The sequence below is a fragment of the Neurospora tetrasperma genome, assembly GCF_000213175.1.
Source record: "Neurospora tetrasperma FGSC 2508 unplaced genomic scaffold NEUTE1scaffold_6, whole genome shotgun sequence".
NCBI classification, from domain to species: Eukaryota; Fungi; Ascomycota; class Sordariomycetes; order Sordariales; family Sordariaceae; genus Neurospora; species Neurospora tetrasperma.
This window is the reverse complement of record NW_009799104.1, coordinates 1,729,909-1,752,829: the sequence shown is the minus strand read 5'-3', so window position 1 is coordinate 1,752,829 and position 22,921 is coordinate 1,729,909. Positions and strand designations below refer to the sequence as shown.

Below are 22,921 nucleotides of genomic sequence, written 5' to 3'. Positions count from 1 at the left end.
GAGTTGGAACTGGTTACGAACAGGTCATCAACCGGTTACGAACCCAATGGAAACAGGTTATGTTGGGATATTGTACATGTTGGAAACAGGTTGGGAAAGGGTTGACAAAGGGTTAGCGAAGGGTTATGATGAATGGGTGCCTTTGTGATGGCTTGGGTCTCTGGTTTGAGAACCTGTATATGATGTCGTATGTGCATGAGGACGGCTAGTACACCTACGGTATGTAGATTCACACGCCAAGTATTGTGAATATCATCCAAAAGAAGCAGAATGCTTCCAGCTGTGTATACAAGTCATGTACTTTTTATATTATTATTTCAATCATACTGTTTCGATCGATCAGTCGCATTAGTGAAGCCAAACCCCCAAAACCATCTCTCAAAGGCATCATAAAAAACAACATCCTTCCTATTTTTCTCTTTCCATCTTCACCAACCCCACCCTCCCTCTCTTCCCTTTCTTTCCCCCACATTCATTTACAAACCTCCCACCAATCCAACAACCAAAACCCCCACCGCTCCCATCGCTCCCACTACCCCCGTAACCCCCGTAACCCCCGTAACCCTCGCAGCCCCAGCAGTACTTGTCGACGTTGTCGATGTCGTCGTAGCCGTCACCGTAGCTGTGTCCACAACGGCAGCAGTAGTAGTAGTACTAGGCACCGTGTGCCAAGTTGATTCAGTAGTCGTAGTGGTGGTGATGGGCACCAAGCCATTGTTGGCGTCAGTGTTGGTCTGGATCGTAAATACGTCTTGAGGTTGGCGGGGGTACATGTTCATGTTCATGTTGTTGTTTGGGAGGTTGCCAGAGGCGAGGGTGGTTGTGGGTGCTGCTGTTGCGGCGAGGAGGAGAGGAAGGAGGTGGGAGCGCATTGTGTTTATTTCTTCTCTCAAGAAGGGGTTTTTTTTTCTTTTGGTGAAGTTTTGTTTTGGTGGTATGGTAAGGTGTGTAGGTATGTCCAAGATCTTTCTTGTAGTTGGTTGTCGGTTGTTGTATTGAAGTCAGGCCAAGAGGAGGGATGGGAGGGGGAAGTAGAGACGTTGAGGCGTTTTTGGTGATTGTATTTATCAATGACTGACTGGACTGGGTATTCTGGTGCTTCGAGGTAGTTAAGAGAAACAAAAAAACAAAGTGCTTTGTGTACTGAATGAGGGGTGGGCTCATGGAATCGTTATATACACCTTCCCCCTCCTCTCTTTTTTCTTCCTTCCCTTTCCAGGCGTCATCATCATGAGCCCACAACCAATCCCTCTGGAGTCTGTCACCGACGATGAAAGAATCTCGAACCCTGCTACACTACCTTGCCCTGCCGCTCTGCTGTGTTACCGTTAGATCTAGCTGCCTATTTGGGAATAGGTGCCTAAAACAGCTGAGTTGTAGGTGTAAGATCCCAATGTAACGCAACGAAGCAATGGGAAATCACGAGCGACTGATATCTGTTTGATAGGATGACCAAAAAGTTGCTGTTTGGTGCATTCGGTTTGTCATTGGATTGGGCTGGACTGCTGTTCAACGCTTTTTTTTTCTGACCAGTGAAATATCATAGGACAAGGCATCTTTGAAACGTCCATGCCTATTGTAACATCGTGAGCAGCCCCACTCCTTGGACAGACGCTTCGCTAGATCTCATGGGGCTGAACAGCAAAAGCTTCCTGTCGGGCCAGAGGGGGGGTACTGGATATTCGCAGGGGTAGCGAGGCGACCTACTCAGCAGGGAAAGAATTGAAGTGAAACCGCCGACGAGCTCTTCATCTTCTCTATGGTATGCGAACAGCACGGTAGTCTAAGATGAATTGGGTGTTGACAAAAGGTGCTGGAGAAGACTGGGAAACGATCTTCTAATACCAAGCCGTAAGGAGAGGTTGACGAAAGAAGCGGCGCGGCAAACAATACTGTAGAGGTAGTAATAGGTAAGCTCACCGAACAGGAACTCGTGACCTTACCTACTCAAACCATATCCGTCTTGCTACTTCTTCGACAACCACGATTACAAGTTACCTACATTATCTCTATTTCTTCCTTTGCTGCGACTCCATATCAATCATTGTCTACAAAGTCAAACTAAAATGGTTTGAATCCACCTCATGGTCTCCTTTATTGCCCCCCGAGTACCCTCTAAAGACACCAAAGCCGGGCAACACGCCAAATAATAATAATATATATAATATGCATTCCAAAACCCCGAGATTATTCATCGGGTAACTACAACAACATTTCCTCTCTCCTTCTGACCATCTCAACTAACTCACCCACTCACCTTCCCGCTTGACTGAACGCACTCTTCACCTCCGCTCTCGGCCACTCCCACAACACCTCACCGCCATATACCTCGGTCGTAATCTTTGCCACCCTTATGTCCACCTCGCCGTAGAACCTCTCGCACTCCTTCAACACCCTCATCACCAGACCTCTGTTACCCCCACCCACCACCCTAGATCCGTTGCTACCAGTAGTAATCGCGCTCGCGCCGTCGCCACCGGGGGCGTCATCATCGCCGCCAAAGTGCTTCTCCACTCTCTTCCTCAGCGTTTCAATACCCTTGCGGACTTCCTTCCCATCATACCCGCTCAAGACTTTGTTGAACGCGGACTTGGAGGTATTCGTCTGCGCGGCCACAGCGCCGGGGTTCTTGCCGGCCGCCAGCTGAGCCTCGACATTCTCGAGGTACTCGAGCAGCTTACCCAACGGTCTACGCATGACAGTGTTGGTGTAGAGGTTCAAGTGCTCTGCGAGCTCCTGCTGGGCAGCCTCGCGCCAGTCGTCGAGCACCTCGAGGCCCTTGGGGTTGTCGACCTCCTCGATGAAGTGGTTCATGTTTTCAATGAGCAGGATGTGGAAGTTGAGGGCTTCCTTGTCCTCTTCCGTGTCGGCGCCCGAGGAGCCGCGCAAGCTGCTAATGTTGACGCTGCTGATCATGGAGGCAGCGCTGCTTCCGGGGAAGGACGGGAAGCTGGAGTTGCCGCCGCCACCGCCGCCGGTGACCGGGAGAGCCACGGCTGGGTTCTCGCGCGCAATGACCTTGAGCGAATCGAACATGGTCTTGATGATGCGGTCGTACTCGCGGTCGATCATGCGGCGGACGGTAAGGTTGCTGGCAGAGACGGGCGATTCCATGGTGTTGCCGACGGCAGCAGCGCTAGAGGAGAGCATGTTCTCGACGGCCGCAGAGAACTGGGGGAAGATGCGCATGAAGTGGATGACGCCCTTGCGCTTCTTGATCTTGACCTTGGTCTCCTCGATGGCGCGCACCTGCTCGTCGACAAACTTTTTGAACTTGCCTTCGAGGTTACCATGAAGCTTTTGTAGAACGGTGTTGAGGTAGTCTTGGTTGGATTGGCTGATATCGGCCATCTTGCGCTCCAGCGTGGCCAAAACACCAACTCCTTGTCTAATGAAACAGTCAGCAAGAAACATCACATAAAAGACGTAAGCAGACTTACAAAGGATCCATCATCAACACCCAGTCCATCAGGTTCTGCAAGTTCTTATCAAAGAACATAAAGATGACCTCCATGGCACGGGTGATCCTGCGGGCCAGATCACGATCCGGTTCCATCATGCGATGGCGTTTGAGATCGTTTCCGCGACGGTCCTGAGGCCTGGACGCAACCACGAGATCGGGGAAATCGACCTGCTCCAGAGTCGAGGCATGGAAAAAGTCAATGACAAAGTTTTGCTCCATCTCCACCAGGGGAAGAAGATCGTCCAGAACGCCAGCAAACGCTTCGTAAGGGAGAGCCCTGCTATCCAGAGTCTTGTCCACAGCAGTGCCGGCTTTTCCTTCACCGACCTGTGAGCGGAGGGTTCTCGCCAGTGTCTGACTTCGCTTGACGGTAAGCTTTCTTGCCGTGTTGGCAAGGCCTTCGTCCTTCTTATCTTGTCCTGAAGTGAATAGCAGTTCGGCCGTCTCTTCGCCCGTCATCTTCCTCGCGTTCTTCTTCCATGAATCCATCGCATCCTTGAACTCGGCCCTGTAAATCGGATGGCTGATGTCTTGGTATATCTGCATAATGCGGTCCCAGTTGGCAACATCGACTTCCTTGGCGTAAAGAATAAGCGGACTGTACATCCAGAGGATATCCCTGCCAGCTTCATGGTTACGAGGGTCGACCTTCTTCGAGAGCGCGTTATCCAACGCCATCTTGGTGGCCCGGAATGCATCCTCGAATCGTCGTGCCATGAACTCGGTCAGTCTGCGCATGAACATGGTGCTCTCTGCCATGTACATCTCCCTCTTCTCCTGAACGATGCGCATGTTTCCATAGTCGCTGTTGAGGCCCATGGCTTGGCCACCGCTTCCATCCTCGCTCCTGCGTCCTTCGATAGCACCCATTGCGGGATCAATCTTCGTCATGGCCTTGAATAATGCGACAAGGGCTGATTCAATCTCCTCCACGCCGGTTGCAGTCTCAAGTGGCGCAACCTTCAGAGCGGCGAGATCCGACTCGCTGATGGCGCATGTAGCCAACAAAGACTCCAATTCCTTCTTGAGTAGCTTCTGGTTTGCAGCCTGGACCTGGAGACCTTGGCCTTGGGCTTCGATATAGGCAATATCGTCCGAGAGTGTCTGCGACATGTTAGCAACCAAACCACGGTGATATGAGCGTAGTAACTTACAGATAGCTCGACACTGTACAGTGTAAGCAAGTTATCAAGCTCGTCACACTCGGCAAGCGCCACGTCGATGCCCTTCTTGATAGCATCCACCCTCTCATCCTCCTCCTGGAAGCGCGCCAACCAGCCGCCCGCCTGGGCCTTGCTGAGCTCGCGGTCGACATCGATCCTCATCTCGTCAAAGTTGCGAGACCGCATCTGCTTACCGGGCACCCAGCCAAAGTAGTCCAGCCATTTGGCAAACTCGGTCGTTTTGGTATCGAGGATAGAGGGGTCGATGCCGAGTGAGGTAAGGTACTTGATATCGTTGCCAGCAACAATCGCCCGCCGCGGTTCCTCAGGCTCAAGCGCTTCGTCCTTCTTCTTGTCCTTGGGCGCATCCTCCGCCTTGCCCTTGGAATCTGTCACCTTCACCTCGGGAACTCCAGCCTTCCCATCAGCTGGCTTTGCCTGACCAACAGGGGCCGCTTGATCCTGCTTTTGCGGGGGAGTTGGCTTGGGAGGTGCCGGGACAACACTAGTGATGCCGTCTGGCCCTTCGGGATTTTTGGTCAAGTTTCGTAGACGATCAGCTGCACCGCCAGGCCTCGGCTTAAAGGCAGACGCTGCCGTTGCCGCCTTCCAGATAGCGCCCGCAATCTGTCCCCTGGACTTTTTGGATTTGATCATGGGTCCGAGACCCGGTCGACTCTCCTCGTCCGTTCGTGGGGAGTCGGTCATGGCCTCAGAGATGGGTGACTTGATCGAAGCGCTAGGCGTGCTCACGGTGGGACTAGGAGCCACGCTCACGGGGAGCTCAATTTTCCTGGGTTCGATGGGTGTAACCACTTGGTCGGCCACAGGTGGGGCAGGGGATGGCGCCCGCTGCGGCTCGTTTTGGGTGAGTATGGAGTTCTTGCGAGGGATCATACGATCCACACTTCGCGGAGGAGGCAGGACCGGGTCTCCCCGTCCACGTAAACCAGGACTACGTAGAGCAGGACTCATCAACGGTGCTGGAACCAGACCGCTGTCAAGCTGCAATGGGCGTAGAGGATCCATGGGTGGTCGCTTCCTCGCCGGAGCCTCAGCCGGTACAGAAGGTGTCGGGGCCGTGGCGGGTTCAGGAGTGGTAACTTTAGAGTCTCCAGTACCAGCTCTAGATCCTGGACGGAGACTAGAGCTATCCTCGGTTCTTGTCGCCAACGAAGGTGCCCTTGAATCCTGACTCTGGTTGGAGTTCATCCTCCGCAGCGGTAGTTGCTCCTGCGACCTCACATTGCTTGACTCAATGCTCCTGGATGGCGACGGTCCCCTGTCTTTGCTGTTGGGAGCCAAGTTAGTGCGGGAAGGCATTCTTTCGGGAACCGGGCGGCTAGGAGGAGGTCCAGGAGGAGGCGCGGAGGGCGGTGGTCCGGCGACTGGAGGTGGGAAGGAGCCATATCCAGATGTTGCGGAGACATTGCCGCTACTAAGAGCAGGGTCCAAGATGCCGGATCGCGAAGGAGGAAGATCAAAGGTAGCAGATCTCGAGGGAGGGTTGTCCAAGGGCCCCGATCGCGAGGGTGGTTTATCGAATGTGGCCGACCTCGAAAGAGGAGGGGTAGCCCCTTGCTGGTCGATCTGGGTGCCGGATCTCGAAGGCGGGCCCCTATCTGCTGGTCGCCTCGGCGCCTGGGCACCACCCAACACTTGGTCGAGTTCGCGCTGGTCGAAGCCTATCAGTCTCGGCACGCGGCCGCCAGTATACTTGCCGAAGATCTTGATCAGACTGGCAATGAAGAACTTCTTCTCCTTGTCGGTCTGGGCCTGCCAGTAGTATGGCTTCCCCAGGGTGACGATGAAGCCCACATCGCCGGCCCACTCACGGAAGTTGGTGCTGGCGGTCGGGCTGGTGAAGGACTCGATGTCGGAGAGGTCGTCGAGGAACCATGTCTTGCCGATGGAAAAGGTGCCATTGGGGTTCTCCTTGGACTTGTGTAGGCGCACGCGGCCGGACTTGCGCACGGCGACGATGATGATGCGAGGCTTTTCGGTATTAGGGGTTCGTGCCTGGGGCGGCGGGGGCGAGGTCGGGTGTGTCGAGAACTCGGTGATGCGGATATGGGTGATGTAGGTTTCGATAGCTAGTTCATCATTGTCAATGCCTTCTGTCGCCTTGTTCTTGTTATTGCTTCGTCTTGTGGCGTGCCTACTGGAGCCGTCCTCATCTCTCTTGTTGAAGCAACTCTCGATGATTCTCCGCTTCTCGTCCTCGAATCGTTCGGCCCTGGTCATTTGGCCGCTCATTGTGCAGATAGTAAACGGGAGTGTAGTCGGGAGGAACGCGGCTTGTCAAATGATGGGACGCGGTCGCTAAGGTAGTAGGGTCGGTCGGGAATGGCGCTACGTATCGCAAAGTCGAAGGCGTCGTGACATCTTTTAGGGGAAATAGCACTTGTAGCAGTTGCCTGTTTCGATCGTGAACCGGGAATTGCTCTTCCGCCCGGTGCCACAATCGAATAAGTCGGGTTCGGGACCGAGATCCAGGGTTGTATTATTATAGGTATAAGTAAAAAAAAAAACAAGAGGTGGATAGGTAGAGTAGAGCAACTCTCAAGCAACAAAAGGACGAGCTGTGAGGTCAATCGGTGGTCGGCAACATCAAGCTGTCGATGCCGTTGTCAACCTTCAAAAGCGGATGTCTGTAAGTGGAACGGAGCCAAGCACAAGGACGTCCAGGAGCTTCAGTGCTGAGTGCTGTTCAGATGCCAGGCGACGAAGCGGTGGTCGACAGGGCAGGCATGGGTGGGGACCTGGATGGAATGGGGGTGGCCCCGCGGCGCCCGAACGCTTTGTCGGCCAGCTGTTAATGAAAACCAAGCCCCAATCACCATAATCCTAACAGTAGCTAACACATCCTGCTGATCGATGTGAACTTGCTTGAAGCTTTTGGAGAACTACCGTCACAACAGCGAATTCTATACGGTGTGAAACCATGTTTTTGGGCGAGAGTGTTTCACGTTAATTGCGGTATCTACATATTCGAACATCAGCATGTTCAATGATTCAAGCGTGCCGCTCTTATGTTTCTGTTTGTGATGTTTACCAAGTACGTAACTCATCATCGAAATAGTCTCTGGATAATCACGGAACGACGGGTGATGCTATCGATATGGAGCGAGGTCCAACAAAAGCTTGGCAGGGTATATCGCGTCAACTGCACCAATAACATATAGCAGGTCCTTAGTCGAAGGTGATCTTCTTGCCCTGGAACGGTGCCGACAGCATCTCCTTCTCCTTCGCCTTCTTCTTCGCCTCCCATGAAGGATGCAGCGGCCCGCTATCATCACGCTTCTTGGGCGCCTTGGCCGGAGGAGCAGCAGCAGCAGCAGCAGCTCCAGCACCGCCCCTACCACCTCTGCCTCCGCCGCCACGACCCCTATCACCACCTCTCGCCGCAGCAGCACCTGCACCTCCTGCCCGAGCATCACCACCCTTTTCTTCACCACCCTCTTCATCACCACCCTTGCCCTTATTTTTAAGGTCAAGAAGACTGCCCTTCTTCCACGGCTTGCCATCCGAAGATTCCACCGCACCCCTCTTCAAATCCCAACCGTCGTCTCTGGCCTTCTGCTGCTTCTTCAGATGCTTGGCCTCCTCCTTGTACTTCTTTTCCCAGATGGCCTGGCGGGCGCGCTGGCCGCGGCGGTTCTTGCGGGGAGGGGCGACGTCGACGTCCGAGGCCGACTCGGAGCCCGAGATGTAGCCGCCCATGAGGGTGGGCAGGAAGGTGGAGTCCATGGTGAAGTTTTGGAGTTTTTCCGTCTTGGCGGTTGATGAGGAGGAGGACTTGCTCTTCTTTTTTGAGGGGGCGGCGTCGATGCCGCTGTTGTCCGAGTCCTCCTCGTCATCGTCTTCTTCTTCGGGTCGTTCTTCTTGGGGATTGGTGGCGGATCCTTCGTCCTCCAAGTCGCTGAACCCTTCAAATTCGTCGTCGGAACCGTCGCCATTTTGTTCCGAATCGCCGTCGTCGGCTTCGTCGTCGGTAATTTCCATGGGGTCTAGGTCTCCGTCATTGCCGTAGCCTCCATCTTCATCATCTGTAATCTCCATCGGATCAAGCTCCTTTGCGATAGGACGCTTCTTGACCGCAGCCTTGGAAGCAAATCTCTCGTCATCTTCCTCGTCATCTGCGTCCGAATCGGAAGACGAGCCACCGAGCAAGTCGTCGTATTTGGAGAGAATTTTCTCTTCCTCTTCCTCATTGACTGGTTTTTCGTCGTCGTCGTCGTCCAAGTTTTCTTCTGTTACGGCTTCCTTATTTGCGAGCTTCTCCTTGGTCTTTGTCTTTTCCTTTTCCTTGTCGTCCTTCTTCTCCTTCTCCTTGGACTTCCTGTCTAGCTTGTTGTCCTTCTTTTCCTCCACCTCCTTCTTATCCTTGGCCGTCTTGTTGTCTCCATTTGTTCTGGCCTCGTTGGTCTTTGACTCGTCCCTCTCCTTGTGCTGGTTCTTGCCCTTCTTGCCCTTCTTCTCAGGAGGCTCGATGCCCATCGCCTTGCATATCCCCGTAATCGCCTTGTCTGTGACGGTGCGGACCTCTTGGCGAGCGCAGAGGGCGCTCGTAACGTTGTGCAGCGCAGTTCGTTCTTCTTCGGTGAGCACAGGCTTGGAGACGCCGCGCTTCACGGCCTCGGGAAGGTTGGGGCATTCGGCAATGCGCTTGATGCGAAGGAGGGAGAAGCAGAGGTGGGCATGGGCGGCCTGGTAGAGGTCGAGGGACTTGAGAACAACAATTTCATTTTCTATCCTGGCCTTCTTGTCCTGTGGTGTGCTTCGGTCGTGGAGTCGCTTGGACTGGCGCTGTCTCTCAAAGCCTTTGGCGGTCTTGAGGGCGTGGTGCAGCTCGCCCCAGTATTTGGCAAAAACCTTTTCGACGTCATCCTCCTCGCTTCTCTTTCTTTTTCCGAGGGACTGCATATTCGTGATTAGGATGGCTCGGGACGTCCCGTCGCAAATCGAGTTTGGTTGAGTCGAACTGTCAATTGGAAGTTGGGGGAGCTTTGCGCCTGCAGCAGAAGTGCAGCCATCGGTTGTTGCACTTTTCAGTGGGGCCGTTGTTGATCTCGATGCCAGCCGGGAGCGGCTCAGACCGAGGAACCAAGGAAAGGAGCATGGGCCACTTGGCGAGCCGGGCGAACCAAATCAATGAAGCCGAAGAGGACTGAAGCTGGCAGCTCGAACGCGTTCACCAAAGATCACCCACCGTGACAGCGCCTGGACAGCCCCCCCATCCACTGACCGGGGGCTATCCATCCACACCGACGACACAAGCCAGAGACAACAACAACATGCATCGACGACGACAAGGTCTTTCTCCTAGCTTCACATCTCCGATCCATTGCGGTTGCTGTCGCCAATAGTCACAGAATTCTCGCGACCGTATTTTGCCGATTTTCAGTCGCACAATCCAATTCCTCGCTACGCGTGCGTCTTTCACATTCCGTCTTGCGCCCAGCAAAACAGTCCGTCGCTCTTGTGACTGGCAATTGATCACACACCACCATCCGCGACCATCCAGACCGAACACTCGAGTTCACAACCACTCAAGACAAACTCGCCATGGCATCTTCACAGCGCACGATACAATACACCATCCCCGGGAGGGAAGACTTTAACAAACTGTCCGACGAGCAGAAAACGCGAGTTGGCGAAGCTGTACGTGCCAACCTTTCTGTCTTCTCCCTCCTTTCCTTTGTTTACTATCACCCCTGCTATTTTTGCCATTCACATACATGTCATGTTGCTGCGCAACCGCTTTCCCTTCTACGCCCGACCCGCACCACCACCCCCCAAATACCAACCAGCTAACACCCCTTTGCCAACTCGTTCAGTTCGACCTCTTCGACTCCAACAAAGACGGCCTCCTCTCCTACGAAGAATTTCGCTTCGTCCTGCGCGCCCTCGGCTTCGAGCTGCCCAAGGCGCAGACTTTCGACTTGTTGATTCGCCACGGCCAAAAGCCCGCCAACTGGCCGCTTGACCAGGAGTGTCCGCCCGTCTACCGGCTCTTCAACCTACCGACGGCGCAGGCGATCGCGGGAACGCTGATCCGGCAGCGCGACCCCAAGGAGGAGCTCCGTCGCGCGTTCAGGCTGTTCGATATAGATGGCAAAGGCATGATCACGCAGGACGATCTGAGGAGGGTGAGCAAGCAGGTGGGGAATAACATACCGGATGCTGATATCACGGCCATGATTGAAGAGTTTGATGCGAGTGGGAAGGGGGGAGTGGATGAGGATGAGTTTTTGAGGTTGATGATGAGTAAGAAATGAAGCGGGCAAAGAAGAAGGATAAAAGAAGACGAAAGAGATGGTGCTTTTTTGCAGATAAAAGTCATGTGGAATGGTTAGATGATACCCGAATGGAGGCATGATGGACAATGAATATTTTTGTTTGGTTCTTCTTTGGGACCGCTCTTTTCACGCGGTGATCGATCTGTGGTTGAAGGGCAGGGGAACGGGGAGGGGATGGGACTGATGATAGGGTCGCAGGTATCGGACGCTCAACGTCTTGTTCGATCCCGAAAGGCAAGTCTCGCCCTCTCACTTCTTTCATCTATATCTTATGGCTTCCTGTTGCCAGCCACCCACATCCGAGCAGCATTCGACACGGCGCAATCAACCCATCGGCGGTATTTTTCATTGAGCGGAAGGCTCTAATCTCCAACTGTCCTTCCAGTTGACTCACGCATTAAGTTCCTTGCGCTAGAGCAGGAGTCGAAGTGCCATAATACAGCATGAAGTTAGTAGCCAAGGTCCTCATGGCCCCCAGTTGACGTTCAATGACTGTACTGCCGAATATGGTCTGAGCCGCATCGCAACAAGCGGGATTACCCAGATACATCCGTTTTGAGGTTACAAAATCAAGGGGTATCAACAATGTTGCAGTTAAAAGGGGCGGACGCAGCCAGAGCGAACCTAGGTCGTCGACCTGACCCTCATGAATACCTGGAATTTTAGCACTCCAAGTCAGTTCACTAACATGACGAGGACAGGAGCTTTTCGACTCGAACACTGATCCCTCATGTATTTCCGGCTCTTCGAGTGTCTGCTGCGTTCCGATCAAAGCCTGACTTGCCAACCTCGAGCTTTGCGCTAGTCATCCATTGTGTGTTTTTTAGTAACACCTTTTTAGGCATCATTCGACTCTTGGCCCAGGAAAGCACAAGATAATATATTTTCGCAAGGTACTACACCTTGTTGTGAAGATATGATGACTGTGTGAAGCATTGAAGGTCGGATGCACACCAAGCCGTGTTCAGTTAGTGCCAGATACGCGACGACGCTGGAAGACGTCAAGCATTTCACGATGCTCGAAGTCGGGTATTTCCCATGCCGTGACTGATGTGGGGTCATCCTTGATATGCCTCTGGTCCCTGTGGAATGTGATCCTACATCGGACGGATCGCTCCTTCCTCTTCCCAAAATACACTCAGGTTCTACCCATTTCTAATGGCCTGCAACGGCCCGGCAAACGGACCGTCAAGTGGAATCAGCTGAGCCCATAAGACACTTCACCTGACGGAGCGGGCAGGAGCAAACGGGACAAAAACCTCCAACAAAGCAAGAGACGGGGCTGTCGTGCTAGCGGCCCTTCCACCTTCTCCCCATCATCTCGCATCTCCTCCTCCTCGTCTTTTTCTGGTCGTCCACGACCAACACCACGAGTAGACGAGCAAAATGCTACCCCTCCCGCTGAAAAGCGAGTACCTTGGGTACAAGAAGGACACCGACGCAGTGGCAGCATGGCTTGCCTCGACCGCAAAGAAATGCGGCTTCCCTGCCGACCAACTCAAGTCGGGTTCGTGGGACACCTCGGACACTTCGTCACTCTCCACAAAGTCCTCCAGTAGCGGCCGGAAGAAGGGCAAGGCGCGCAAAGCGGCCAGCGCAGCCGTTCAAGCCACGAAGAAGGCCATTCACGGTGTCTCCAAGTACATTGTTGCCATATCGGATTATCCCAAGTTGGCAAAGCACATTGCCGACACCGCGGACCCGGCCATTACCGTTCCCGATAACTTTGTGGTCACCATCAATCGTGTCATCTCCAATCGCTCCGGCTTCGGTGAGCGTTTGGCTGAGCATGGTGTTGGACCGGACACCAAAGGCGATTTGAAGCATCGCCACTTTGTTGAGGTCCTGAAGAAGGTCCGAGAAGCCCTCCTCCCTCGCATGTCTAGCAAAGCCTCCACTTCGACGAAGGTCAAGGCTGCTAAGTCGGATGAAATCAGCAACAGATTTGCTGGCCTGGCCGTCGAAGAGCCCTCGCAGGCCTTCCTGGATGCTCCTGATGTTGAGAGACCCACCCAGCCGACAGAAGACAAGACCATCTATGAAGCTGAGACACTCGCTGAGCTCGAAGATGTTTTGTTCACTTATACCATCATGATGAACGACCTTGCCCGCATCCGGGCTACCATCCGCTGGATATGGGAGAACTACCAGAAGGGCCTCTTCGATATTGCAGCGGCAGCTGTTGCTACCGACACCGCTCTCGCTTTGGCCCGCGGTATCATTGACGAGGCCGAACCTAGCTTCAAGAACTTTGAGGGGGCTACCTGGGGTGTGCAACACAAGTTCTTCCTCGCTTGCTGTCTTCGCAAGGGCTACAACATCAACAGCGTCTTCTCTGACGATGCGTCGGATAACTTCAACTACAACATGTATGATCTTGCTGATGAGTGCTTCATCAACGCTCATCGCTGTCTGCTTTCTTTCCTCGACGTTCTCTCGCCAGACCATTTGCCCATTATCAGGGAAGGCGTCTTGGGCCACTATGATCCCACCAAAAACCGGGATAACCTGCCTGGACACGCAAAGTTCAAGGAAGATCAGATCCTCCTCATGGAGTTTCTGAGCGAGCTAACGGTTGTTACCCGCATGATTCCCAGCTATCCCGTCGAGGACGAATTCATGCGCGGAGTTCGAGAGATGGACAAGACAAGCAAGATTCCATTATCACTGGTCTTTGCCGCCCAGACCTTCCTTGACATTCATCACCTGCTACGAGTCGATGTTTCGCAAGGATCCAAGTTCATGCAAAACGAGATAAAGCACCTCAGTCAAACCCTCAAGGATCACCTCGACTATCACAAGAAGAGCAAGTTGCGGATCAAGAACTGGCCCGAACGCATGGATGACATGCTGCGGTTGGTGATCAAGCAAGGGCAGGAGATTGTGGCGGACCCCGTCTACCAGTGCAAGGTTAGCTACTATCGCCGAAACAAGATACCGATTGCGTCGTCTATGAGGCCGAATCGAATCCTGGACTACTCCCCAGTCCTTGCCGGCCTTAACCTGCTCAGTTACCGAGGGGATATGTACTCCATTGGCTTCGACGCTGCAACCGCTTGGGGATCCATCCAGTATACAACCCATCTCTACTCTGCGCTCCAGAATGAGAAGCTGGTTGATCCTCACTTCTGGCCAGACTTGGAAATGGCCCAGGCCCTTCTCCCTGATTCTAGCTTCTTTCCTGGAGGAATCGCCCCGAAGACTCGCAAGAAGTACCTTGAGACCTTCGTACTCCAGATGGGGGCCGCTGGGGTCCCGCGTGGTCTCAAGAAAGGCCTACCAGTTTCATCCATCTTTGTGGAGAAGTATCTGAAGCGCACCGAGGTCCCCTGGACGCCCGAGAATATCCACGACATTGTTTCCCGTAGCGGGTTCGAGGCTAAGGGCGAACTGGGCAAAGGAAATTTGCTCATGTGGCAGATCGACGAAAAGGACCAGAAGGATATTGAGAAGAAACAGATATTGAGAAGAAACGTACGTTGGAGGCCAAAGGCAAGAAGCGCGAGGAGTACCTGCGACCGGATGAACTCATTCAGGCGGCAGTCATGGCTCTCCACGAGGAAGTTACGGAGATGTCGTTCCCTTGGTTGACACTCCACAAGTCATGCTGGGAGGTGATGAAGCTGGTCAAGGAGAAGAACCATCAGCGTTTATCGCAGATCTTTGGTAGCGGCTACCTCAATGACAAGAGCCAAATGCCGTTTGTGATTGGGTACATCTTCATGACCACGTGCGGCGAGTGTCCCGGCCATCTGAGGACCATGGACCTCATGGAGCAGGCCGCGGAGGCCGTCAAGGAGTATGTTACACGGGGATCGGGAGATCTGTGCTTGAAGCTGTTTGCGGAGATGGGACACCCTGTCCAGTTCGTCAACGAGGATGAGCTTTTGGAGAATAGTGTCTAGAAAAGGGGAAAGCCCCATCATAAGAGCCATACTGCATAGACATGGGAAATATGTAGCATAGCATGGTTCTTATATGAAGGGGATCAGATTTCGGAAGATATGTGAAGCTAGACAGAAGAAACCAGTTCATAGCTGACACCTCGTCGTTATCTGTAGTGACCATGATCATTTAATTATGACAAACCACAGTCTGCTTCAACGCCGATTGCCTGAACATATCTCACAGTGGTCATTTCCTTCGTCTTTGGTTTCAGCTCTCATGCCCCTTATCGAGTTTGAAGCTGAGGGTAAAACGGAAAAGGGAATTTTGATGCTCAAGAACATTGACGTGCAAGATCAAAAAGCGCATCGTGAAGCACGATTTGTCGTGGGCCACAGGCGACAAAAAGTAATGAGTACCAGCGACTTGATCCAGGCCGCGGTCATACTCTCCAGGCGAAAACCCTGGAAATGACGTTTCCTTATTTGATCCTCCATGTTAATTGCTAGAGCATGTTCTTTATAACAGCCACGATCATTGTCTGACAGCTTCGGCTCCATCGAGAACCCTGAGCCAGGCACCCTACATCGATGGCTACGTCTTTATGACGTGGGCCGGTAATAATGGCCCGCGAACGATCTCCATGGGGAAAAAGGCAGCTAGCTAGCTGAATGCTGTCAAAGAGTCTATGACGGGACATTCGTTTCTACCTACCTACATAGGTAGTCTCGAAAATTCTCAGGACTGCCACGGAATACCCTGTCGAGTGTCTCCCAGGATGAATTGGACACCGAGGAGGTCCAAGCCAAAACTAACAAAGCCTGATTGGTTGCCACACGACGATGCACGGTGCCCTTCTTTCGCCTCACAGGTAGCTTTCGAACATACTCGAGGCCTTGGTTGGTTTTGCCTTGTTACTAAGGCGGGTTAGTTGTTCAAGTCTACCTAGGTGGTCAGAATTCATCATTCTCATGGATGATGACGGATGATCAAAGTGTACCTGTAATAAGGTGTTAGAACCAGTGAGTGTGACTTGACGAGCAACAGACTACCTCTAGCTGATGATCACTTAAAGCGCAAAACTGATGCAGATGTAGGCTAGGTAGGAGATATAAACACATCCTGGTAAATAGAGACAAGAGAGAAAAGAACCCCGTCGTGCTATACTAAACCTATCATCGAGATAGGACGTATGATAAGGTAGTAAAGTAGTAAATGATTATACCTAACCACTCCATCACCCCAAGCTAGGCAGCTACCTCTACCGTCTGATCTAAAAGGGAGGAAGGAGGTGCTATCAAAGTTGGCTGGTCTATAAAAACCCCCATCATCCCGCTCGGCCGTCTTCCGCTTCCAGTTGTTTCTCAACAACCCAACCAACATCCATTTGACAGTCACTCCAGGCGTGCACTCATATAATATATACCTCTATGTAAGTCGAGGCTATCGATCTCCTTTGCCCTACCACGATGATTGTCAGGTGATCATCATTTCCGTTTTCATTATCATCATTATCATAATCACTAACTTGGCAATTACCCACAACAATAGTACCACCACCCCATTACAGATAATACATAACAACAAACCAAATTTACCCCATCATGACAACTCCCATCTTGACCCCCACACCCATCTACCGGGTTTGCGCCCTCATCGAGCTCAAAGGGTCGGCCAACATCCGCGACTGGAACCACTTTCTTCGAGTGGAACTCGACGCCGAAGAGCTGACCGAATACGTCTTCGGTCCTACTAGCGCCGTCCCGGAGCCGAACAAGAACCTCGACCCCGTGGCACACAAGGCCTGGAAGCTGGCGCGCGCCAAGGCCATGAGGATTCTGTACACGACTTTGAAGAGGGAGACGGTGACCAACAGGCTCGAGGGCTACGGCTGGGACGAGGATAACAGAGATCCTTCCTATGTTCATAAGCTCGTTTGGAAGGTTTTTGGGCCTGGAGCTCCCTCCATAGGCCTGGGCGGACTTTGAGATTAGGAGGATCACTTTTCAAACAGTTGGTTGATGAAATGCACAATCAGGCAAAGTCAAGCCTTTTTAAACAACCTCTTAAAGTAAGAGGCACTCTCGATTTCAACAACCACAGCCAAGCTATAAAAAGCCATCAAAAACATGACCTAGTGTAGACCACGCACGAAATCTGCGTGCGTGTACTCTTACTGTACCCAAGATTACATGTAAATATCCAAACAGATAATCCCGTTTCCGTATCCTTCTTTCGTTTTGCCAAAAGAGAAATGTCCAAAAAAAAAAGCCAAAGAAGAAAACGAGCGCCAAATGACATATGCAAAGAACTTTCTATGTTGTTGTTCTCGTGTCGTTTGTGTCTCTCACAAAGACCGATGAGCACACAAGAGTCATCCATCATTCCAAGTCCAGGGGGGGATCCCAAAATACAAAAAGCCACAATAGAAAAATGCTGATGGAGAAATTGTTCATCGCAAGGAAAGCATCGCGCCAGGCACCGCTTTAAACGACAGGGCCAGCCTTGATGACATCCTCAGTAGCCTCGCTCTCGTACTTCTTGAAGTTCTCGAGGAAGAGACCACCAAGCTTCTTGACCTCGGTGTCGAACGAGTTGGCACCAGCGGTCCAGGCGGTCTTGGGGTTGAGAAGCTCCGAGGGAACACCGGGGCAGCTCTTGGGAACCTGGAGGTTGAAGACCTCGTAGTTCTCGTACTCGACGTTGGCGAGCTCGCCAGAGTGGATGGCGTCGAGGATGGCGCGGGTGTACTTGAGCGGGCAGCGCTTGCCGCCCTGGGCGAAGCCGGCACCGACCCAACCGGTGTTGAGGAGCCAAGCGTTGGCGTTGTGGTTCTCGATCTTCTCGGCGAGCATCTTGGCGTAGCGCATGGGGTGCAGGGCCAGGAAGGGCTGGGCGAAGCACGAGGAGAAGGTCGCCTGCGGCTCGAGAATGCCGTCCTCGGTACCGGCCATCTTGGAGGTGTAGCCGGAGATGAAGTGGAACATGGTCTGGGCCGAGTCGAGCTTGGAGATGGGAGGGAGCACGCCGCGGGCGTCGCAGGTGAGGAGGATGATGTTCTTGGGGTGGTTGGGCGACAGGCAGGGGATCTTGGCGTTGGGGATGTACTCGATGGGGTAGGCGCAGCGGGTGTTCTCGGTGAGGGTGGCGTCGTCGTAGTCGACCTCGCGGGTCTCGGGGTTAAAGACGACGTTCTCGAGGACGGAACCGTAGCGGATGGCGTTGAAGATATCGGGCTCCTTCTCGGCGGAGAGACCAATGGTCTTGGCGTAGCAGCCACCCTCGATATTGAAGACACCACGATCAGACCAGCAGTGCTCGTCGTCACCAATGAGGCGGCGGTTGGGGTCGGCCGAGAGGGTGGTCTTGCCCGTTCCGGAAAGACCGAAGAAGAGAGTGACGTCGCCATCCTTGCCTTCGTTGGCGGAGGAGTGGAGGGTGAGGATGTTGTGCTTGACGGGGCCCTCGTAGAACATGACGGTGAAGATACCCTTCTTCATCTCACCGGCGTACTCGGTACCGAGGATGACCATCTCCTTCTCGGCAAAGTTGATGGCAACGGAGGTGGAGGAGGACATGCCCTCAGTGTAACGGTTGGCGGGGAAAGAGCCGGCGTTGTAGATGGTGTAGTCGGGGTGGAAGTGCTCGAGCTCCTCGCGGGGAGGGCGGATGAGCATGTTGCGCATGAAGAGAGCATGGTAGGCGCGGGCGCAGACGACACGGACGCGGATGCGGTACTTCTCATCCCAGCCGGCATAACCGTCGACGACGTAGATGCGATTCCTGGTGTTGAGGTAGTCGACAGCACGCTCGCGGTTGATCTTCCAGACCTGTAGTTGAAGAGAGTCAGCAAGTGGTGACGATGAGGGTGGCCACGTGATCTGGGATCGCCGTTGGCCCGAGTGGAGAAAAAGGGGTTCGGTTGGTGCGGGGAAGGCCGAGTGGTTTCCCGAGCGGGAGCGGGGTGCATTGATGGGGGGGCATGCATCCGAGGCTGTGACCTGATTCGGGGACAAGCGCTGCGGGTCATGACGACAGCCCAGGCGAGAGCAGGGGCGGGTCAAAGGGACCCCACATGGCGCCGGTGCACACCGGCTCCAAAGTCGCCAAGAACAATGACGTGAAGCCGTGCTCTGCTTGGCAAAGTCCATGGTGAGGTCGGCAGCCCTGCGGTGCACTTTCCACACAATCGCCTGTTCGAGTGCGAAATTGGTCTCGTGTGCTTGTGCAACCATCCAATGCCAATGCCGCCGCCAATGGATGCATTAGAAACGGTGGAGTGCAACCAACCAACCAACCAACCAACCAACCAACACCTTTTCTGGTCATGCCGGATGTGTCAAAAAAAGTGCAAGTGTTTCTTACCTCTGGGCTCATGGGCTTGTTGACAGGTCCCCACCTATTTGAGAAATCGTTAGCAAGTCTGCTGTGAAGTCGAAAGTCAAAGACAGAAACGACAGATTCAAACGTACCAAATGTCGTTTTCTGATGAAGGCTCCTTGACGATACGCTTATCTGAGGGAGAACGGCCAGTCTTCTTGCCCGAGTAAGCGGTAAGAGCACCGCTGGATGTGATGGCAGTGCCCGTCTCATAGACGAGGGCATCTTCGTAGAGGGAGGCGACTGAAGGGTTGGCGATCTGTGGAGGGTTAGTTATGCGTCCTTCCAGTAGCATGGCCATTTTCAAAGAGTCCAACTTGGAGCCAACAGGCGGTGCATATGCAAGCTCCTTCATGTTGATATCGAATGTTGCAGTCTCAAAAGGCAATGAGGAGAGAGGGACGTACAATAGCGACTCTGTCATAGTCGATGTGAGCTTTTTGATGGAGCTCCTCCTCTAGTTCTGTGTGCTCGACATGGGGCCTGTTGAAGTCATCGTCAGCACCTCTGGCCAGGCAACGAGTCGTGTTGCCATGGAGATTTGCTCACTTGACACCACCAGGGTGGAGGTTGGTCTTGTTGACGTGATCGTGGTTGAACACTAGACGAGACAAGTGCGGTTAGCCATGGTGAACTCGTCAAAGTCTCTTGTGCAGTCGGGACTGCGTGTGCTTTGGGCTGATAGAGACGAAGATATGACGACACTTGGTCATGAGGGGCATTCATTGTATGCAATGTGTATGTTGATGTGTATGCGTGGGCATTGTCGAGGCTTGAAGGCTGGCAGTTGGGGTACTTGCTGTTGGATGATTTATTGTTGTTGTTGCTGTTGCTGTTGTTGTTGTTGTTGTTGTTGATGAAGCTAGAAGATGGACCAGACGAGAGACGTTGTAGTCGAGGGCATTTGATGTTGGGATTAGTGTAGGGAGAAGCGGTTCTGATGACGGGGTCGCCCATGGTACTTATTGTTTTCGACGCGGCGGTTTGCAGAGGCCGGACGACTGGAAAGCCAACTCGGGAGTGGAAACGGTTACGGGCTCGTGGTTGAACGGTGACAGGGGATGCGGGAGCACAGCCGGAGACGACAACGACAAGTAAGCTGGAGGAGGATCCAATTGGTGAAGATGGAACATGTCCCAGGAGAACCCGAGGTGAAGGAGACATGGGATATAAAGATGTGGAGACCAAAGGGTAGCCGATGCCCAATCATGCGTGACGTCTTTGCTGTGAAGGCGCCTCCAACCCCGGAACAGGAGCGGGTGTAAGTGGAATCTAACGGGCAGCACGGGGCAGGACGGAGGCAGACGGAGCCAGAGGGTTGCAGGGCGGTCTTGACGCTATGGGCGGACAGTTTCCTGTCTGGGCTGAAGACGGTTTCCACGAAGACTTTCCGGAGCCAGGCCTCGTCCACCCTTGCCCCCCCTGTCGTCCTTCGGGAATCATCAGGGCGATGCAAATCAACCACAATTACACTAGATCGCTGCTGCGAACTGTGCTATGTACACGACCGTACGCATGGTGGTGGTGTTTCATCAGGGGTGCAGCGACGTGGTTTGTTGAACGGTTATTGCTGGATGTGGTCAAGCCTGGGTGCGCTGGCGTAGACAATTACTGTACGTACTTAATGTCTTGTAAGCTGGCAATCGAAGTCCAGTTTGCTAAGTATCAGCCTTGACGTTCGTTTCTTGCTGCTATTGAATATTCTCAGGCCACTGGATATTGTTCGATGTAGGCACGGATTCAATGAGCAACTCTCTGTATCAAACTGTCCATGAATTTCACACTGGTCTTGCATCTCCTACTTTATTACCCCGTCTGTTTAACTTGCACAAGATTCCAGTGTTGTTGGCGGTAGTTGGTCCGAGCCTTGGCCATCCTGTCAATGTTCTTGGCCGTAGCCCGAGACAATCTGTTTCGTGTTGCAATGACTACCATTCCGAAGGATGCTGGTACAGTGTAATTCCTCGATCATGTTGTGCTTTGGTTTCAGTTGAAGGCCGACGTTGGATTCGTGATTGTACGCAGCATGTGCAAGTGGATAGTGAGATGTGCGACTCGGAGACGGTGTAGGGAAACGGCCGCTGTGTGCAACCGTTGTATGTACATGTACCGACCTACATACATACCTCTAGGTAGTTGCTGGCCAGGGGTTAGGGGACGCGCGGTGGAGGCTACAGGGAAATTTGGGCCTGCCAAACCGGGAATCAGAGCAGCGCCTAACAATTTACCAGCATTGTTTTTAGAAGCTGAAGTGGAAACCCGTAAACTCAGCTAGCTCTGTTTTCGATCTCTGCTGGGCACATGACACCCTCTCCAGGCTATTACCGTCATTTACGGCTCAACCTAGCCCGTCACCGTCGTCAAGGTGAACTTTTGTTTCCCTGCATTTGGCGCCCAGGATGTTGACCGAAGCAAGCTGCCTGTGTCAAGTATGGTTATGCTTGCTTTGACGCTGTCGACTCCCCTCGTGTTCGACTCTTTGATTAGGGGCAAAACTTACTCCGAAGGATTGAAGAACAAGCCAATCAAGTGGTGAGAAATTGGGAGAGACATAAAAGAGCAAGAGTTTTGGGATGACTATATCCGGTAGTAGGGTACCGGTTCGCCAATTTGCGGCTCTACGGTGCTGCAAGTTTTAGTCACTGACACGGTATCGCAGGCCAAGAAATCGAGATGGCGACACGCTTTGAACAGAGAACCCGGGGCTTGGGAAATACCCAGCCCTTGGCAGCAGCCTGATATTCTGGAGAATTCACCATGCCAAGCCGTGGTTTGGGGAAACCTTTGCGGAAGGAAAGCCTGACCGGTGCTGGTACCCCGCAACAACCCGCATTTTGTGACCTCTTCTTTCCTTACCCCGGCATTTGTGAATGGGAGAATGGAGATTTTTTGGGCGTCCATCTCCATCCGAGCGGATGCGCGTGGGACCCCGCCATTTCATAGTGACAGGAACCGACCACTTCAGGTTCCCATCTCCATCCGCTCTTCCGGTTTTCAATTTCAGTCCATGATACGCCTGAACAGAGTTTCCCTTTTCCTCCAAATTTGGAAATAGGAATACTCCGAAAAGTTTTCGGAGTTGCAATCCGTTCTCCCCTCGTTCCAATATTATCATCGGGTCAAATCGCAGATAAGACGGTCGATAGTGAAAAGACGACATGCTGCTGTTGCATCGTCGTTCCAATGTTCCACTCCACTCTCAAAGGTACCTGACATGCGTACCTGAATCTCGCCAAGCCGTGCCCCGCTCAATGTCACCACCAACCCACGTTTGTTGTCATGTCGTTGCCGACGGCGGGCATTCCGTCATAGGTTCAGTTGACGAGAACAATCGGCGGCACCGTTTTGGTGTCTCTCTTGCTCTTCCGACTTTGCCCGAAACCCCCTTTGGAAAACAATAACCAAAACCGACAGTCTGGGGCATGCAGCAATCAATTCACAGTTCATGTGACGTTGGACCCAAGACAATCTCTTCTCTGCCGGCTTTGACGTGGATGAGTGTGTTAGGATGTGGTGTACTCTGGAAGCAAAGCAACTGGATCTCTCTGGGCGGCCTGCTTCGAGAACACGGGCAGAACTCTCGGCATTGTTAGCGCATGACTTGGGATACCTGGGCAACTGCGTGTGGGTCTTTACGTAACTGGGCAACCATCGTGACTCCTTGTGGGAGAAAGTGGTTGTAGTTGTTGTCCTGGAAACCCCAAGGTGACTAATAAAAGTAGTATTGG

At 53.0% G+C, this 22,921-nt stretch overlaps 7 protein-coding genes across 7 annotated transcripts; 3 read left to right on the top strand and 4 right to left on the bottom strand.

The window, feature by feature from the left end:
- Positions 1–67: 67 nt before the first annotated feature.
- Positions 68–1,114, bottom strand: NEUTE1DRAFT_118162 (uncharacterized protein; the record flags this gene model as incomplete). Its single annotated transcript, XM_009856044.1, has 1 exon — positions 68–1,114. The coding sequence occupies one exon, from the start codon at positions 870–872 to the stop codon at positions 477–479; it is 396 nt and encodes a 131-aa protein (XP_009854346.1).
- Positions 1,115–2,024: 910 nt separating this feature from the next.
- Positions 2,025–6,882, bottom strand: NEUTE1DRAFT_87662 (uncharacterized protein; the record flags this gene model as incomplete). Its single annotated transcript, XM_009856043.1, has 3 exons — positions 2,025–3,388; positions 3,441–4,567; positions 4,618–6,882. 3 exons carry the CDS (start codon positions 6,880–6,882, stop codon positions 2,254–2,256), a joined length of 4,527 nt encoding a protein of 1,508 aa, XP_009854345.1.
- Positions 6,883–7,818: 936 nt separating this feature from the next.
- On the bottom strand, positions 7,819–9,603 carry NEUTE1DRAFT_87659 (uncharacterized protein; the record flags this gene model as incomplete). The annotated part of the gene is made up of 3 exons (XM_009856042.1): positions 7,819–7,991; positions 8,100–8,934; positions 9,001–9,603. The coding sequence occupies 3 exons, from the start codon at positions 9,550–9,552 to the stop codon at positions 7,819–7,821; spliced, it is 1,560 nt and encodes a 519-aa protein (XP_009854344.1).
- Positions 9,604–9,893: 290 nt separating this feature from the next.
- Positions 9,894–11,042, top strand: NEUTE1DRAFT_68973 (uncharacterized protein; the record flags this gene model as incomplete). The annotated part of the gene is made up of 2 exons (XM_009856041.1): positions 9,894–10,290; positions 10,467–11,042. The coding sequence occupies 2 exons, from the start codon at positions 10,195–10,197 to the stop codon at positions 10,905–10,907; spliced, it is 537 nt and encodes a 178-aa protein (XP_009854343.1).
- Positions 11,043–12,214: 1,172 nt separating this feature from the next.
- On the top strand, positions 12,215–15,434 carry NEUTE1DRAFT_131919 (uncharacterized protein; the record flags this gene model as incomplete). The annotated part of the gene is made up of 4 exons (XM_009856040.1): positions 12,215–14,292; positions 14,388–14,727; positions 15,023–15,221; positions 15,342–15,434. The coding sequence occupies 4 exons, from the start codon at positions 12,315–12,317 to the stop codon at positions 15,432–15,434; spliced, it is 2,610 nt and encodes an 869-aa protein (XP_009854342.1).
- Positions 15,435–16,417: 983 nt separating this feature from the next.
- Positions 16,418–16,801, top strand: NEUTE1DRAFT_103829 (uncharacterized protein; the record flags this gene model as incomplete). Its single annotated transcript, XM_009856039.1, has 1 exon — positions 16,418–16,801. The coding sequence occupies one exon, from the start codon at positions 16,418–16,420 to the stop codon at positions 16,799–16,801; it is 384 nt and encodes a 127-aa protein (XP_009854341.1).
- Positions 16,802–17,076: 275 nt separating this feature from the next.
- On the bottom strand, positions 17,077–20,102 carry NEUTE1DRAFT_87654 (phosphoenolpyruvate carboxykinase [ATP]; the record flags this gene model as incomplete). The annotated part of the gene is made up of 6 exons (XM_009856038.1): positions 17,077–18,643; positions 19,179–19,212; positions 19,286–19,452; positions 19,601–19,676; positions 19,743–19,794; positions 19,994–20,102. Coding segments are annotated over 6 exons (1,674 nt in total).
- Positions 20,103–22,921: the final 2,819 nt, after the last annotated feature.